General features: G+C 44.8%; 1 protein-coding gene across 3 annotated transcripts in view; it reads left to right on the top strand.

The window, feature by feature from the left end:
- The first annotated feature begins 1,577 nt into the window (after nt 1-1,577).
- The window catches only part of sting1 (stimulator of interferon response cGAMP interactor 1), a 58,078-nt gene continuing 43,171 nt past the window's right edge, over nt 1,578-16,484 (top strand). The window contains exon 1 of one of the 3 annotated variants that reach the window (XM_070878498.1): nt 1,578-1,892. In XM_070878498.1, coding sequence (XP_070734599.1) covers nt 1,717-1,892 — 176 coding nt within the window. In that variant the 5' untranslated portion in view covers nt 1,578-1,716. Of the gene's footprint in view, nt 1,893-10,691; nt 10,849-16,484 lie in introns of those variants that run through there. The other 2 variants (XM_070878496.1, XM_070878497.1) reach the window with 2 other exon arrangements.

Below are 16,484 nucleotides of genomic sequence, written 5' to 3'. Positions count from 1 at the left end.
ATGCAAGTTATGTATGATGATGATTTTGTTATGATTACTTCTTCATTCAGGAAGGAGAAGTGTAATAGAGCTCCCCCTAGTGGACTACTGCTCCATCTAGTGGACTACTGTGGTAATGAATAAAAGCATTATGTGGCAAAGTCACATGATTACAGTCTTCTGTATTAGAGCCATCTTGTACAGTGTGTTTCTTAGTGATGTTATAATAATATATCACAATGGCCTCTACACATGCCAACTGAAGTAATTGTACCAATTGATTCTGACAGTACCGATGCGCAAAATATCAAGTAAAACATTAGACAATTTGTGAAGATTCCGAGTAAAGTGAAGAAGCAGTGATCAGAAAACGAACAATCTACCAGGCTAGTTCAAACAATCAAGAAACTTGTTTCTTTGTCATTATTATATCTTAATCCAAGTTTTGCACTGAGTTAATTCATGGTTGGATATATGCCTTAGAAAGGGATAAATGTAATAAATGTTATGTGCTAACTCCGTGAAACTCCTGTTACTTTTGGTTTCACTTTGTCTCAGTAGCTGCAGTATGTATATACTCAACGCTCCTACTCAGCAGTAACAGCAACTTTATTTCTGATTGCAGAAATCTTGTAATTTCACTAAATTCCTGTTTTGCTCTCAGTTGTTGCTGTGAAGTTAAAGAGACACAGAATGGCCTTCCATTCTTCTGAGCAAGGAAATAGCAACCTAAGAGAGATACAGTTTGATAAAGATAGTAATAGCTGCTGTGCCACTGGCCAGGGACAGAAAAGTATCAGTAGTTAAGGAAGGCAAGCTCTGTGGTCACAGTTTTTTTTTAAGCAGGATCAATTAATGACAGCACCATGAAAAGAGGAAAGGAGAAAAATCAGGAAAAACATATTTCAGCCTGACCATCTCTCTCAAATGGACCAGAATCAGGGACTTTCCTTCCATCATCTTCCTCTCTATAGCTGGGGATTTCCTTTGCTGTCATTTGTTCGCGATAAGACAAAAATGCAAATGCAGAAAATCTGAAATAAGACCAGAAAATATAAAAAATAACCCGCAACGTATGAACCTATCTTTTCTGTCACTTCAGATGCGGACTAATCTGCTGTGTATATCCAAAAATGTCAATTTATATTTCAGGCTTTCAATCTCCATCTGCCAGAGAATTTTTTGTGATAGTTTAAAAAAATGTTTTACTTCAAGAGATAGAAAAATGTACAAAGCTTTATAACAGAAATCATTGTATATAGATGTTATACTTTGTTTTACTTCAACATCAAGAGATAGAAAAATGTACAAAGCCTTATAACAGAAATAATTGTATCAAGATGTTATACTTTTTTACTTTAATATCAGGAGGTAGAAAAATGTGCAAAGCCATATAACAAATATTTGTATCTAGATTTAAAAAAATGTAATGTAAACAAATATTGCAGGCAGGCAAATCAATGTCCTTAGTAAGAGGGGATTTGAACTTCGGGAACTACAGAGGAACTGCCCAATCATATTGCTGAACGCACAGTGGGCGGATGATCCCCCTGTCCGCCCTCAGTCTGTGTTGAGACACCAGTTCTCACCAGGCAGGAAAGACCGGAAGCGCAGGTGCGCGGGCCGGCAGGGAAGGAAACTTGCTGGTAACCCCACCTACACAGTCTCCAGTAAAACGAAACTTCTCGGTTTGTGATTCTACCGCAATGAGAGTGGCCGTTTTTTTTCCCCCTCTATATGTGTGAAGTATTGTCTATAACTTCCGGAACACTAGCTCGCCGGTTTTATCGGAAAGCGGAGGCACTGCCAGGCGGTGGAGGAGGAGGCTTTGTATCAGCAGCATCCCAGCATTGCAGCCTTCACCCGCCCGCTCTCTCTCTGTCCCTGGGGACTGCTCCAACACAGGCTGCGAGGTGAGTGTACCTTCAACCGGGCAGCCAGGGGCCAGCTGCACTTGCCGAAGAGCTGCTGAATGGCAGATATTATCTTAACCAGAAGATGCCATAAAAGTATTGATTCTCCCCCCCCCCCACCAATACTTCGAAAATAATCATTACTTTATATGTATGATAAAACATGTGGGCGCTTAGGGAAAGGATGTGCCGCGCAGAGTTTTGCGGGACTGCAAACCAGGGGGTTGCGGGTTGTCGGCACCAGTGCGACTCAGTCTGGCGGGAGAGTGGGACTGGCTGAAGTGCTCTCGCAGAGACACAGCATAGGCTCGATGGGCCGAATGGCCTCTTTCTGTGCTGTAACAAGAAATAGAAACAGGAGTAGGCCACTTGGCCCCTCGAGCCAGCTCCGCCATTCAATAAGATTATGGCTGATCTGATCACGGACTCAGCTCCACTTCCCTGCCAGCTCCCCATAACCGTTTGTTCCCTTATCGCTCAAAAAACTCTCAATCTCCGCCTTAAATATATTCAGTGGCCCAGCCTCCACAGCTCTCTGGGGCAGAGAATTCCATAGATTTACAACCATTCTCTGATTCTTAAAACAAGTTCTGGAAGCGTTCTCACTCCAATGCTATGCAAATATAATTCCCATGTGTCTTCCTTGGATACAGTGTGGCAAGTTTCATCCTTCTCACAGAAACATACAGCACAGAAGGAGGTCATTCGGCCCATTGTGTCTCTGCTTTGTATGCTTATATATACAAAGTTATTTCAGGAAGTAATTTGATAGGAAAACCTCTATTATGATCTAGAAGCACTGAACCTTTTTGCTGCAATGCCAGTTTTTTATCACAGTAAAAGTTGCATTCAGCAAGGTCTCTCTTCCTCCTGCCACGCCAGTGCTGGAGATATATCACCAACGGTGTCTCCGCAAAATCCTGCAAATTCCCTGGGAGGACGGACACACTAACATTAGTGCCCTCGTCTAGGCTAACATCCCCAGCATTGAAGCACTGACCACACTCAATCAGCTTCGCTGGGCAGGCTACATGGTTCGCATGCCAGACACGAGACTCCCTAAGCAAATGCTTTATGCGGAGCTCCTTCACGGCAAATGAGCCAAAGATGAGCAGCGGAAACGTTACAAAGGCACCCTCAAAGCCTCCCTGGTAAAGTGCATCTTCATCACTGGCACCTGGGAGTCCCTGGCCAAAGACCGTCATAAGTGGAGAAAGTGCATCCGGGAGGGTGTTGAGCTCTTCGAATCGCAACGCCGAGAGTGTGAAGAGGTCAAGCGCAGGCAGCGGAAGGAGCGTGTGGTAAACCAGTCCCACCCAACCCTTCCCTCGGCAAATGTCTGTGGCTCTCGTATTGGACTGTTCAGCCACCAAAGAACTCACTTCAGGAGTGGAAGCAAGTCTTCCTCGATTCCGAGGGACTGCCTATGATGATGATGGTGAGTCAAATGATATTCGGAAATCAATCTTGGGTTGGTTTGGTAAGTCACTTTTTGTGCATGAGTTGTACCAGATTTGTGTTGTCACACTGTTGGGCTGCCATCTCTAGTTGCAGGTATTCCTGGAGGTTTGATCACATTGTGGCTGTAAATGTTATTGTATTCACCGTAGAAAGTTTGGGTGCCTGCAGTGGAATGTTTTTACTCCTGGGTTAGCATCAACATCTGTTTTGCAAGAACTAGGAAACTACCCATGAGCAGGCGAAGAAGGAAGACTGAAGGTAGGGGAAAGATTCACACGGGAATTTTGGGCCCAATTTTCCCCAACCCCTTTTTTTGGTGTACTTACCCTAAATGCGGTGACTTTGCGCGCTGGAAACGGTGCCGAAAAAAAGTGGCCCCATCCTGCCCGAGTCTCCGGTGTCCCAGCATGGCGTACTTAGTGCAATGGGGGGCGGAGCGGAGCAACAGCCCAGTGCAGAAAACACTGCCGGCGGCTGCGTGCACGCGCAGTGGAGTCTGCGCGCATGCTCCTCACCCTCCCAGCGTGTCCTGCGGGCTGTGAGCAGGACCCGATGCTCGCAGCCCTTATCCCCGACCAAGTGGCCTCCTGCACAGGCCGACCAGCCCGCTGACTTCCCGTGCCGAGGTAGGGCTTGAGTTTTATTTTTTATTTATTGATGGTGTGCTTTGCTAAATGAGGAGATTTTTGATTGGGGGAGGGGTGGGCGGAGGCTGAGGAGGAGGAGAGTTTTGATGGCGGCGGGGGCAGGACTTTAAAAAAAAAAAACTTGTTTCTGGCATAAAGGTAGGACTTTTTTTTATTTGTTATTGATCGCTTATTACTTTTTGGCCTTTGTTTAGTGCTTTGTAAGTCTTGGTGCAGGTCCTCTCAGCTTCGTTGTATTTTTTATTTGTTATTGAATGCATATTTTTGTGCTTTGTTTAGTGCTTTGTAAGTCTTGGTGCTTTAAATATACTAACCTACGCCGAATTCTTAACTGCCCGCAATGTTTTTCAGAGCTGGACACATAAGCTGACCTAAGTAAATTTGGAGTAAGTTTTAGATGGCCAAAGTGGCATAAATGGCACAGGCGTAAGTGGCTGGGAATGTCCCCTTTTGAAAAAAAACTCAACGAAAAAAAAATCGTACCTACTTGAGTTACTCTGGAGCAAGTTTATTGGGGAAAATGGCGTTTTTAACTTGCGCCAGAAAAACCAAATTACTTAAAAAAAAAAAAAAATTTTTAAAAATTGGAGCAAGTCATGGCCAAAATTGGGTTAATAGATTCCACCAGTAACTAATAGTAACTCACTGAAATTACTTCAATAATTAATAATTCTAGTAACATTCACATTCTATTCATAACCAACTGTACACCAGTATCTCATTGATGGTCTATAGTCTATATATAACTGGTAGTAATAGGTGTAATGATCTGATATCCTCCTTGTAACTAGTAGTAATCTTATAACCACTGATATTCAGCCTGTAACTACAGCCAGAATTCCCCTGCACCATACATCGATGCCTTTTGTAACCGGACCCAACTCTCTCTAGTTCCTTGGACTCTGGTTTAGCCTCAGGTTCTACAACTCTGTACTGGGAGCTCCCAATAAACGCCTTTGTTTAAACTAGCTCTTTCAATACTGTTCCAGTTTCATGTTCTCTCTCAGAAGTGCATACATTGAAGAAGTTTAATACCTCCAGCATTCAAAACATATTACAAAATAAGCAAGCAATTTTAAATTCAATGTTTCACTTTCACATCCGGTTTGATGTCTGATGTGTGGAGATGGAATTGATTTATTTCTCCCTTTCCTCATATTACCCCCTCATACTTTTGAAAATGTTTCCACTCCAAATACCTGAGTGCATGCTATAGGCTGACACTTTAATGTACTACCGAGGGAGGCCTGCACTTTTGGTAGTGCTGTCTTTTGGATAAGATGCTGAACCAAAGCTCCATCTGTCTTTGCTGGTGGGTGTAAAAGATCTTGTGGCACTATTTGAAGAAGAGGAGGGGCGATCTCCTGGCCAATGTTTACCTCTTATTCAACAACTAAAATAGATCATCTGATCATTTGTCACATTGCTGTTTCTGGGATCTTGCTGTGCACGAAAATGTCATCTTGGATTATGCACACTTATCTTCAATTGAATTTCATTTGCCATTTATCCGACCACTCTGCAAGCTTGTGTATGTCTTCCTACAGTCTTCCGGGTTATTAGCTATACCAGCTTCAAAATTCAACAGCATAGTTCCAATTCCTAACTCCAGATTTTTTTTGGAGGATTTGACTGTCATACCTGGGATGCAAGAAATAGATGACATCCTGCATCTCTTGTGCGATATTATTGTAATGAACCGGAACACACCTTAAGTGGAAAAGTTGTGCAGTATTCAATTTAGTCTACAGGTTGTATAAGCATACCTTACAGCAATAGCCATTTGTTATATTTTTTTAAAGAAAGCCCTTGCATTTTACATAGCGTCTGTCACATCCTCAAGATGTTCCAAAAGCTACACACAAGACAAAAGTGCTTTTGAAGTGTAGTCTTTGTTGTAATGTAAGTAAACACAGTAGGTCTTCATGCAATTAAAGAGCAGTTCATTTGGCATTCTTTATCAATAAGTGCCAGCCTTGGCTCAGTGGCAGTACACTTGCAGGAAGGCATAAACAGGATTGCAGAGTGAGTGACAGTGGGTCAATGGAGCAGGACCCTACAGTCCTCTCTCAGGAAGACCGCATTCCTGTTCCCAGCACTGCCAATCTGCTATTGCTGTTGTCAGTCAGCCAGCTAGACAGCACTGCTGCCATCCATGCTGAGGTGGTGCAGTCTACAGTCGGGCACCCTCGGGCCAGAGCTGCTCGAAGTCGCCCTGCAAGGCCATCTGAAGTCTCCCCATAGAAACTCAGCTGCCTTTCACTAGCCATATTGCAGTCACTGGATTTGTACTTCGTGCAAGCACTAGGACAGGAAAGGGCATCCGAATGATTATTCGCACTTTGACAATCACACTTAGCGATTAGACAAAGGTGATTAATTCATATCATAAGTGTAAATATGTGTGAATTGATTTTGGCTGAATTTATTAATTTTGTTTAGAATCTTTTGTGGTGGTGTGGTGAGCAACGGGGATCTGGGGTCACATTCATAGGAATCAGAGTCTGATGAGGGCATCATGGACAGCCTGTCTGGAGGGGGATTGGCTGCCTGCCTCCTCATCCTCTAGCTCCTCTTCCTCCTTCTCCCTTATCCTCCTCCAGAGGAGGTCCCGTAATCTCTGGTGGCCTCATGATGGCCAAGTTGTGAAGCATGCAGCAGACCACCACGAAATGGGGAACAGATAGCCCTCGTCTCCGAGCAGCCACCCTCGAGTTTGCTGTGTTAGCTGGAAGAGTGCTGGTGCAGGATGAAGGCATCATGATTGCTGCCAGGATAGCGGGCATTGACTTTGAGGATTCGCTGTGCGTGGTCGCATGCTAACTGCACATTAAATGAGTGTTAGCCTTTGCGGTTACAGAAGATCTCAGGATTGTTATGCAGCACCCGCAAAGCCACATGGCTGCAGTCAATGATGGTCTGCACCATGGGGAAGTCTGCTATCCTGGCAAAGCCACATGCGTGCTAGTTCTGCTTCTCTCTGCTCAGACCGAAGATAACGCAGTCCCTTCTGGTGCAGAGAGCCTCAGTGACCTCCCGGATGCAGCGATGGATGGTGAACTATGAAATGTTAGCTGTGTCTCCTGCTGCAGACTGGCAGCTCCGCTGGTGAAGAAATTGTAGGCCATGATGACTTTGACTGCCACTGGGCGAGCTATGTTCCCCTTGCTTTCAGGCTGCAGGCCTGATTGCAGGGAAGCATAGCCTCCGAATACACTGCTCCTCGCTTAAGTGGATATAAGAGAAGTGCTCTCGGAAGACCCAAGGTGGGTCAGGCCCCCTGTTGAGAGTTATCCTGGTCTTCCTCCTTCCTCTGCGCACGTCTTCTCCTCAACTTCGTTGCCTCCGCTCCCTCTCCTGACGATACCCGAGTAGGAAGGGACTGTCATAGAGCCCTCATGATTGTTAGCAAGCATTGTGAGCAGAAGCCTTTAAATAATAATGAAGGTGTTCTCCACTTGCAACAAAGAAAGTTGAAATAAGTTAATAAAGCTGCTGGAGTTGCAGAAAGTTCCATAGAGCCAGTCAAACTGGAGAAGTTGTTGCTGATGATCCTTTTAAATACTGCTGCTAGAGCCTCCTTTCGGTTTTTCAACACTTGCTCAGCACGTTTCACTTAAGGCATGACAGAGAGACGGACTATTATCTGAATGGTGACAGATAAGGAAAAGGGGAGGTGCAACGAGACCTGGGTGTCATGGTACATCAGTCATTGAAGGTTGGCATGCAGGTACAGCAGGTGGTGAAGAAAGCACATGGCATGTTGGCCTTCATAGCGAGGGGATTTGAGTACAGGGGCAGGGAGGTGTTACTACAGTTGTACAGGGCCTTGGTGAGGCCACACCTGGAGTATTGTGTACAGTTTTGGTCTCCTAACTTGAGGAAGGACATTCTTGCTATTGAGGGAGTGCAGCAAAGGTTCACCAGACTGAATCCCGGGATGGCGGGACTGACATATCAAGAAAGACTGGATCAACTGGGCTTGTATTCACTGGAGTTCAGAAGAATGAGAGGGGGTCTCATAGAAACGTTTAAAATTCTGACGGATTTAGACAGGTTAGATGTAAGAAGAATGTTCCCAATGTTGGGGAAGTCCAGAACCAGGGGTCACAGTCTAAGGATAAGGGGTAAGCCATTTAGGACCGAGATGAGGAGAAACTTCTTCACCCAGAGAGTGGTGAACCTGTGGAATTCTCTGCCACAGAAAGTTGTTGAGGCCAATTCACTAAATATATTCAAAAAGGAGTTAGATGAAGTCCTTACTACTCGGGGAATCAAGGGGTATGGTGAGAAAGCAGGAAGGGGGTACTGAAGTTGCATGTTCAGCCATGAACTCATTGAATGGCGGTGCAGGCTCGAAGGGCCGAATGACCTACTCCTGCACCTATTTTCTATGTTTCTATGTTTCTATGCCCGATAAGTTGAACAGCAAACTCCAAACTCGCTCTGCATCATCTACATAATTTTCGTGATCGCTGATATCCACAGCGCTGCTGGCCGTCCGAAAATGGTGGCTGCCATGGGACCCGCCTGCAGCTGATGGCAGAGCGAAAGCCGGCATTCTTTTGACTGAACCTGGCGGCAATGGGTGGCGATTAAACTCCCGAATTTCTAGGCCATAGTTTTTGTAGATTAAATAAAGCCACTAATGAGGTTTATAAATGAACTGTCAATCTACATTGGATTGTTTGGGGAAAAAATTGCAATCCATGATTTCTTACCAAATCTTACAATTTTTAAGAGTTTGTGTCATGATTTATGAAACGGTGGAGTTGCTATTACTGCAAAGCCAACTCGATAATTTATGCAAATTTATCTATACAGAGCCTAGACTGCACTTCCAATGAAATCCTGCTTACAAAGCATTTTTTAATGTCTTGAGGATGATACACGATGCTTTCTAAATGCAAATACTTCCTTCGTTAAGAATGACCCAACATAGATCTATATGTAACACCAGTCACCACAGCTTTTAAATCCAAAAACTTTATTTTAGAAATTCTGGCGAAGAATGGCTTCATCACGTGATCTCTTTCCTACATCTAATCTGACCAAGTTCGAACTATACTGTGGTTTATATACGCTACTTACCATGTTTTGTGTTTGCCAATGATCATTTGTATAACAAAGACTTGCATGTATATAGCGCCTTTCATGACTGTCGGATGTCTCAAAGTGCTTTGCAGCCAATGAAACACTTTTGGAGTGTAGTCACTGTGATAATGTGGGAAACGCAGCAGCCAATTTGCGCACAGCAAGCTCCCACAAACAGCAATGTGATAATGACCAGATAATACTTTTTTGTTATGTTGATTGAGGAATAACTGTTGGCCAAGGATAACTCCCCTATTCTTCAAAATAGTGCCATAGGATCTTTTACGCCCACTTGAGAGGGTAGATGGGGCCTCAGTTTAACATCTCATCTGAAAGACGGCACCTTCGACAGTGCAGCATTCCCTCAGCACTGCACTAGAGTGTCAGCCAAGATTTCTGTGCTCAAGTCAGTGGAGTGGGACTTGAACACACAACCTTCTGACTCAGAGGCGAGTGTGGAACCCATTGAGCCACAGCTGACACTATATACGTTCACCTGCACATCTTTAATTATCCAAACGTCCCAGATCAATAATAGTCAGAGGAGATTCCAAAAGTACACCTTATCAGCTTGAGGTGCTATCCCCTTTGCTCCATCTTCCATACAAAGCCATCTGGTTGAACATCCTCTTTTCATACAATCAAGGCCACTCTGAACAAGGCAAATTAGTGATGTACATACAGGCATTACCCATGTGATTGATTACTGACATTAGATAAGTATAAAATTTATACAGATATTACTCTCATGATTTATGACTAACTGGAACTAAAAAACAAATCTCATCAGTCTTTGAGGACCTAATTATAGATGGGACAAGATCCTGCTCATCTCTCAACACCTCCATTAATCATCAATTATTACATACATTGCTACACCCAGACACTTCTAAGACTGCTAGCCTTATTTTCCTTCGACAATCATGTCATTTGTAATATTCTAATGTTTACTGAGAGGCCCATCTCCTGCGAACCCTGTTATAAAAACTGTGGTGGTGCTTGAGTTTTTATTTACCATTTATTAACTTAAAGCTTTTGCCAACAATATCAAGTCTTGTCTCATCAAGTGTTCACTCAGTCTGCCTTTGGAGAATACGCATGTCAAAGATGCAAGTATCCTGTCCAGACCACAAGGGGGTGCTATTGTAACATCGCTGGGTTAGGCTACTGTAAAAGTAGATATCGTACAGAAGTGAATCAACTGTCATTACGTAAAACGCTCAGACTGCTTAGAGGAGCAACAAAAACCACAGAATCCGAGAAGGTGCCTACAGTAGTCCTGAATTTGCTGTCTGCTTTACAATTAGTTTTAATAATGTTATAGTGATAGATGTAGTTTTTAATTTTTTTGTATTACAAGTCTTATTTTAGACATTACAGGCCCAATTTTGGCCATGCTGTTTTTTTTGGCACACTGTCCTATTGTGCGCCGACTTTGTGCGCTATAAACTGCCCTGAAAAAAAATGGCCCCATCCTGGCTGCTCTGCAGAGCCTCCAGTGCCCTAGCGCGGCGCAGATACATCAGTGGGGGGGCGGAGCTACAGGCCTGCAGGCCTGCGCCGAAACGTGTTCAGTGGTGTCGGCCCCGATGATTACGCAGAGTGCCGAAACTTGGCACTCGGCCATTTTTGAAGTGCATCGCTGTGTACCTGTTTGAGTTTAAAAATACTGGCTGCTGACTGCCAGAACCCGACCTGATTCGATTTTTTGAGCAGCCCTCGAAATGAACAGCTGGTGCTCCTGCTTGAAATAGGTGTGAGCCTTAATAAAATCTGTCCTCTCCCTTCCTCCCCACCCCCACCCCCGCCTCCCCAATGCCACTGAGCCCAGTCTTTCCTCTCCCTCCCCCCCTCTTGAGCCTCCCGATGCCGTGTCTGCTCTCAGGCAGCCCAGTCTTTCCTCTCCATCCCTCTCCCCGGCCCCCCCCCCCCCACCACCAGCTTCCTGATGCGTCTTTTCCAGCCGCCCTTATCCCACGCCGAATGGCCTCCCGTACAGGCCGGCCTGCTGCCTTCCCCAGCCCAAGGTAGGATTTACTTTAAATATTTAATTGTTAATCAATTGTTTACCTCAGCTCTTTATTTTTATTTAATTATTTGAAGTTTTATTTGGAATGTTTGCTGCTTGGTGCTTGGGTGCAGGTCCTTACTTACTTACCTGCACCAATTTCTTAACTGCCCGCAACGTTTTTCAGAGCTGGCCACATACGCTGACCTAAGTCGATTTTGGTGTAAGTGTTAGCTGGCCAAAATGGCATAAATGGCCAAAACTGACAGAAGTATCTGGAAATGCCCACTTTTGGGGGGAAAAAAACTGAACTAAAAAAAATCGTACCGAAGTTACTCTGGAGCAGGTTTATTGGGGAAAATGGGGTTTTTTGACTTACGCCAGAAAAACCAACTTGCTCCAAAAAAAATTGGAGCAAGTCATGGCCAAAATTGGGCCGAACAACTTTGAATTACTGAGAAAATGACGAGCAGTTTTGTTTTAATTCAAAAGGAATTTTGAGTGATTTGACTGGCTCACCTTTCCTTTTATTGATAGGTTGATCATTCAGGATTGGTTGGTTTCACAATTATAGTAATTTCTCTTTAGTAGTGTTCTAACTACTTTCCTTGCTTTTGATTTACACATAGAAACATAGAAAATAGGTGCAGGAGTAGGCCATTTGGCCCTTCGGGCCTGCACCACCATTCAATGAGTTCATAGAAACATAGAAACTAGGTGCAGGAGTAGGCCATTCGGCACTTCTAGCCTGCACCACCATTCAATGAGTTCATGGCGGAACATGCAACTTCAGTACCCCATTCCTGCTTTCTCACCATATCCCTTGATCCCCCGAGTAGTAAGGACTACATCTAACTCTTTTTAGAATATATTTAGTGAATTGGCCTCAACAACTTTCTGTGGTAGAGAATTCCACAGGTCCACCACTCTCTGGGTGAAGAAGTTCCTCCTCATCTCGGTCCTAAATGGCTTACCCCTTATCCTTAGACTGTGTCCCCTGGTTCTGGACTTCCCCAACATTGGGAACATTCTTCCTGCATCTAACCTGTCTGAACCCATCAGAATTTTAAACGTTTCTATGAGATCCCCTCTCATTCTTCTGAACTCCAGTGAATACAAGCCCAGTTGATCCAGTCTTTCTTGATAGGTCAGTCCTGCCATCCCGGGAATCAGTCTGGTGAACCTTCACTGCACTCCCTCAATAGCAAGAATGTCCTTCCTCAGGTTAGGAGACCAAAACTGTACACAATACTCCAAGTGTGTCCTCACCAATGCCCTGTACAACTGTAGCAACACCTCCCTGCCCCTGTACTCAAATCCCCTCGCTATGAAGGCCAAGATGCCATTTGCTTTCTTAACCACCTGCTGTACCTGCATGCCAACCTTCAATGACTGATGTACCATGACACCCAGGTCTCGTTGCACCTCCCCTTTTCCTAATCTGTCACCATTCAGATAATAGTCTGTCTCTCTGTTTTTACCACCAAAGTGGATAACCTCACATTTATCCACATTATACTTCATCTACCATGCATTTGCCCACTCACCTAACCTATCCAAGTCGCTCTGCAGCCTCATAGCATCCTCCTCGCAGCTCACACTGCCACCTGACTTAGTGTCATCCGCAAATTTGGAGATACTACATTTAATCCCCTCGTCTAAATCATTAATGTACAGTGTAAACAGCTGGGGCCCCAACACAGAACCTTGCGGTACCCCACTAGTCACCGCCTGCCATTCTGAAAAGTACCCATTTACTCCTACTCTTTGCTTCCTGTCTGACAACCAGTTCTCAATCCATGTCAGCACACTACCCCCAATCCCATGTGCTTTAACTTTGCACATTAATCTTTTGTGTGGGACCTTGTCGAAAGCCTTCTGAAAGTCCAAATATACCACATCAACTGGTTCTCCCTTGTCCACTCTACTGGAAACATCCTCAAAAAATTCTAGAAGATTTGTCAAGCATGATTTCCCTTTCACAAATCCATGTTGACTTGGACCTATCATGTCACCTCTTTCCAAATGCGCTGCTATGACATCTTTAATAATTGATTCCATCATCTTACCCACTATCGATGTCAGGCTTACCAGTCTATAATTCCCTGTTTTCTCTCTCCCTTCTTTTTTAAAAAGTGGTGTTACATTGGATACCCTCCACTCGATAGGAACTGATCCAGAGTCAATGGAATGTTGGAAAATGACTGTCAATGCATCCGCTATTTCCAAGGCCACCTCCTTAAATACTCTGGGATGCAGTCGATCAGGCCCTGGGGATTTATTGGCCTTCAATCCCATTAATTTCCCCAACACAATTTTCCGACTAATAAGGATTTCCCTCAGTTCCTCCTCCTTACTAGACCCTCTGACCCCTCTTATATCCGGAAGGTTGTTAGTGTCCTCCTTAGTGAATACCGAACCAAAGTACTTGTTCAATTGGTCCGCCATTTCTTTGTTCCCCGTTATGACTTCCCCTGATTCTGACTGCAGAGGACCTACGTTTATCTTCACTAACCTTTTTCTCTTTACATATCTATAGAAACTTTTGCAATCCGTCTTAATGTTCCCTGCAAGCTTCTTCTCGTACTCCATTTTCCCTGCCCTAATCAAACCCTTTGTCCTCCTCTGCTGAGTTCTAAATTTCTCCCAGTCTCTGGGTTCACTGCTATTTCTGGCCAATTTGTATGCCACTTCCTTGGCTTTAATACTATCCCTGATTTCCCTTGATAGCCATGGTTGATTCACCTTCCCTTTTTTATTTTTACGACAGACAGGAATGTACAATTGTTGTAGTTCATCCATGCGGTCTCTAAATGTCTGCCATTGCCCATCCACAGTCAACCCCTTAAGTATCATTCGCCAATCAATCCTAGCCAATTCACGCCTCATACCTTCAAGTTACCCTTCTTTAAGTTCTGGACCATGGTCTTCATTCTCCATCCGAATGCAGAATTGCACCATATTATGGTCACTCTTCCCCAAGGGGCCTCGCACAACGGTATTGCTAATTAATCCTCTCTCATTACACAACACCCAGTCTAAGATGGCTGAACATGCAACTTCAGTACCCCATTCCTGCTTTCTCGCCATACCCCTTGATCTCCCTAGTAGTAAGGACTACATCTAACTCCTTTTTGAATATATTTAGTGAATTGACCTCAACAACTTTCTGTGGTAGAGAATTCCACAGGTTCACCACTCTCTGGGTGAAGAAGTTTCTCTTCATCTTGGTCCTAAATGGCTTACACCTTATCCTTAGACTGTGACCCCTGGTTCTGGACTTCCCGACATTGGGAACATTCTTCTTGCATCTAACCTGTCTAAACCCGTCAGAATTTTAAACGTTTCTATGAGATCCCCTCTCATTCTTCTGAACTCCAGTGAATACAAGCCCAGTTGATCCAGTCTTTCTTTATATGTCAGTCCCGCCATCCCGGGAATCAGTCTGGTGAACCTTCGCTGCACTCCCTCAATAGCAAGAATGTCCTTCCTCAAGTTAGGAGACCAAAACTGTACACAATTCTCCAGGTATGGCCTCTCCAAGGCCCTGTACAACTGTAGTAACACATCCCTGCCCCTGTACTCCAATCCCCTCGCTATGAAGGCCAACATGCCATTTGCTTTCTTAACCGCCTGCTGTACCTGCATGCCAACCTTCAATGACTGATGTACCATGACACCCAGGTCTCGTTGCACCTCCCCTTTTCCTTATCTGTCACCATTCAGATAATAGTCTGTCTCTCTGTCATGCCTTAAGTGAAATGAGCTGAGCAAGTGTTGACTAACAGGAAGGAGGCTCTAGCAGCAGTATTTAAAAGGATCATCAGCAACAACTTGCACTTGACAATTTCTCCAGTTTGACTGACTCTATGGAACGTTCTGCAACTCCAGCAGCTTTATTAACTTATTTCAACTTTCTAAGGTAACAGGGAGTTTTGTTGCAAGTGGAGAACACCTTCATTATTATTTAAAGACTTCTGCTCATAACGCTTGCTCACAATCATGAGGGCTCTATGACAGTCCCCTCCTACTTGGGTATCGTCAGGAGAGGGAGCGGAGGCAACGAAGTTGAGGAGAAGACGTGCGCAGAGGAAGGAGGAAGACCAGGATAACTCTCAACAGGGGTCCTTACCCACCTTGGGTCTTCAGAGAGCTCTTCTCTTATATCCACTTAAGTGAGGAGCAGTGTACTCGAAGGCTACGCTTTCCCGCAGCCTGAAAGCAAGGGGAACATAGCTCGCCCAGTGGCAGTCAAAGTCACCGTGGCCTACAATTTCTTCACCAGCGGAACTGCCAGTCCGCAGCAGGAGACACAGCTAACATTTCATAGTTCACCATCCATCGCTGTATCCGGGAGGTCACTGAGGCTCTCTGCACCAGAAGAAGGGACTACCTTATCTTCGGTCTGAGCAGAGAGAAGCAGAACTAGCACGCATGTGGCTTTGCCAGGATAGCGGACTTCCCATGGTGCAGACCATCATTGACTGCAGCCATGTGGCTTTGCGGGTGCTGCATAACAATCCTGAGATCTTCCGTAACTGCAAAGGCTAACACTCATTTAATGTGCAGTTAGCATGTGACCACGCACAGCGAATCCTCAATGTCAATGCCCGCTATCCTGGCAGCAGTCATATCATGCCTTCATCCTGCACCAGCACTCTTCCAGCTACCACAGCAAACTCGAGGGTGGCTGCTCGGAGACGAGGGCTATCTGTTCCCCATTTCGTGGTGGTCTGCTGCATGCTTCACAACTTGGCCATCATGAGGCCACCAAAGATTACGGGACCTCCTCTGGAGGAGGATAAGGGAGAAGGAAGAAGAGGAGCTAGAGGATGAGGAGGCAGGCAGCCAATCCCCCTCCAGACAGGCTGTCCATGATGCCCTCATCAGACTCTGATTCCTATGAATGTAACCCCAGATCCCCGTTGCTCACCACACCACCACAAAAGATTCTAAACAAAATTAATAAATTCAGCCAAAATCAATTCACACATATTTACACTTATGATATGAATTAATCACCTTTGTCTAATCGCTAAGTGTGATTGTCAAAGTGCGAATAATCATTTGGATGCCCTTTCCTGTCCTAGTGCTTGCACGAAGTGCAAATCCAGTGAATGCAACATGGCTCGTGGAAGGCAGCTGAGTTTCCATGGGGAGCCTTCAGATGGCCTTGCAGGGCGACCTCGAGCAACTCTGGCCCGAGAGTGCCCGACTGTAGACTGCACATTTCCAACCTTTTTCAGTTCTGTTGCTCTTTTACCAGACAAGGACTTCCACCTCACATATATCACATGAATTAATTGTGCCTAACTTATCTCTAGCTGGAGGGCATGTTGCTCTGATCTTTCATTGTGAACAAACTGTACGGCGCTCTAAGAC

The sequence above is a fragment of the Pristiophorus japonicus genome, chromosome 4 (assembly GCF_044704955.1).
Source record: "Pristiophorus japonicus isolate sPriJap1 chromosome 4, sPriJap1.hap1, whole genome shotgun sequence".
Taxonomy (NCBI): domain Eukaryota; kingdom Metazoa; phylum Chordata; class Chondrichthyes; family Pristiophoridae; genus Pristiophorus; species Pristiophorus japonicus.
This window is presented reverse-complemented; position numbering and strand designations above follow the sequence as displayed.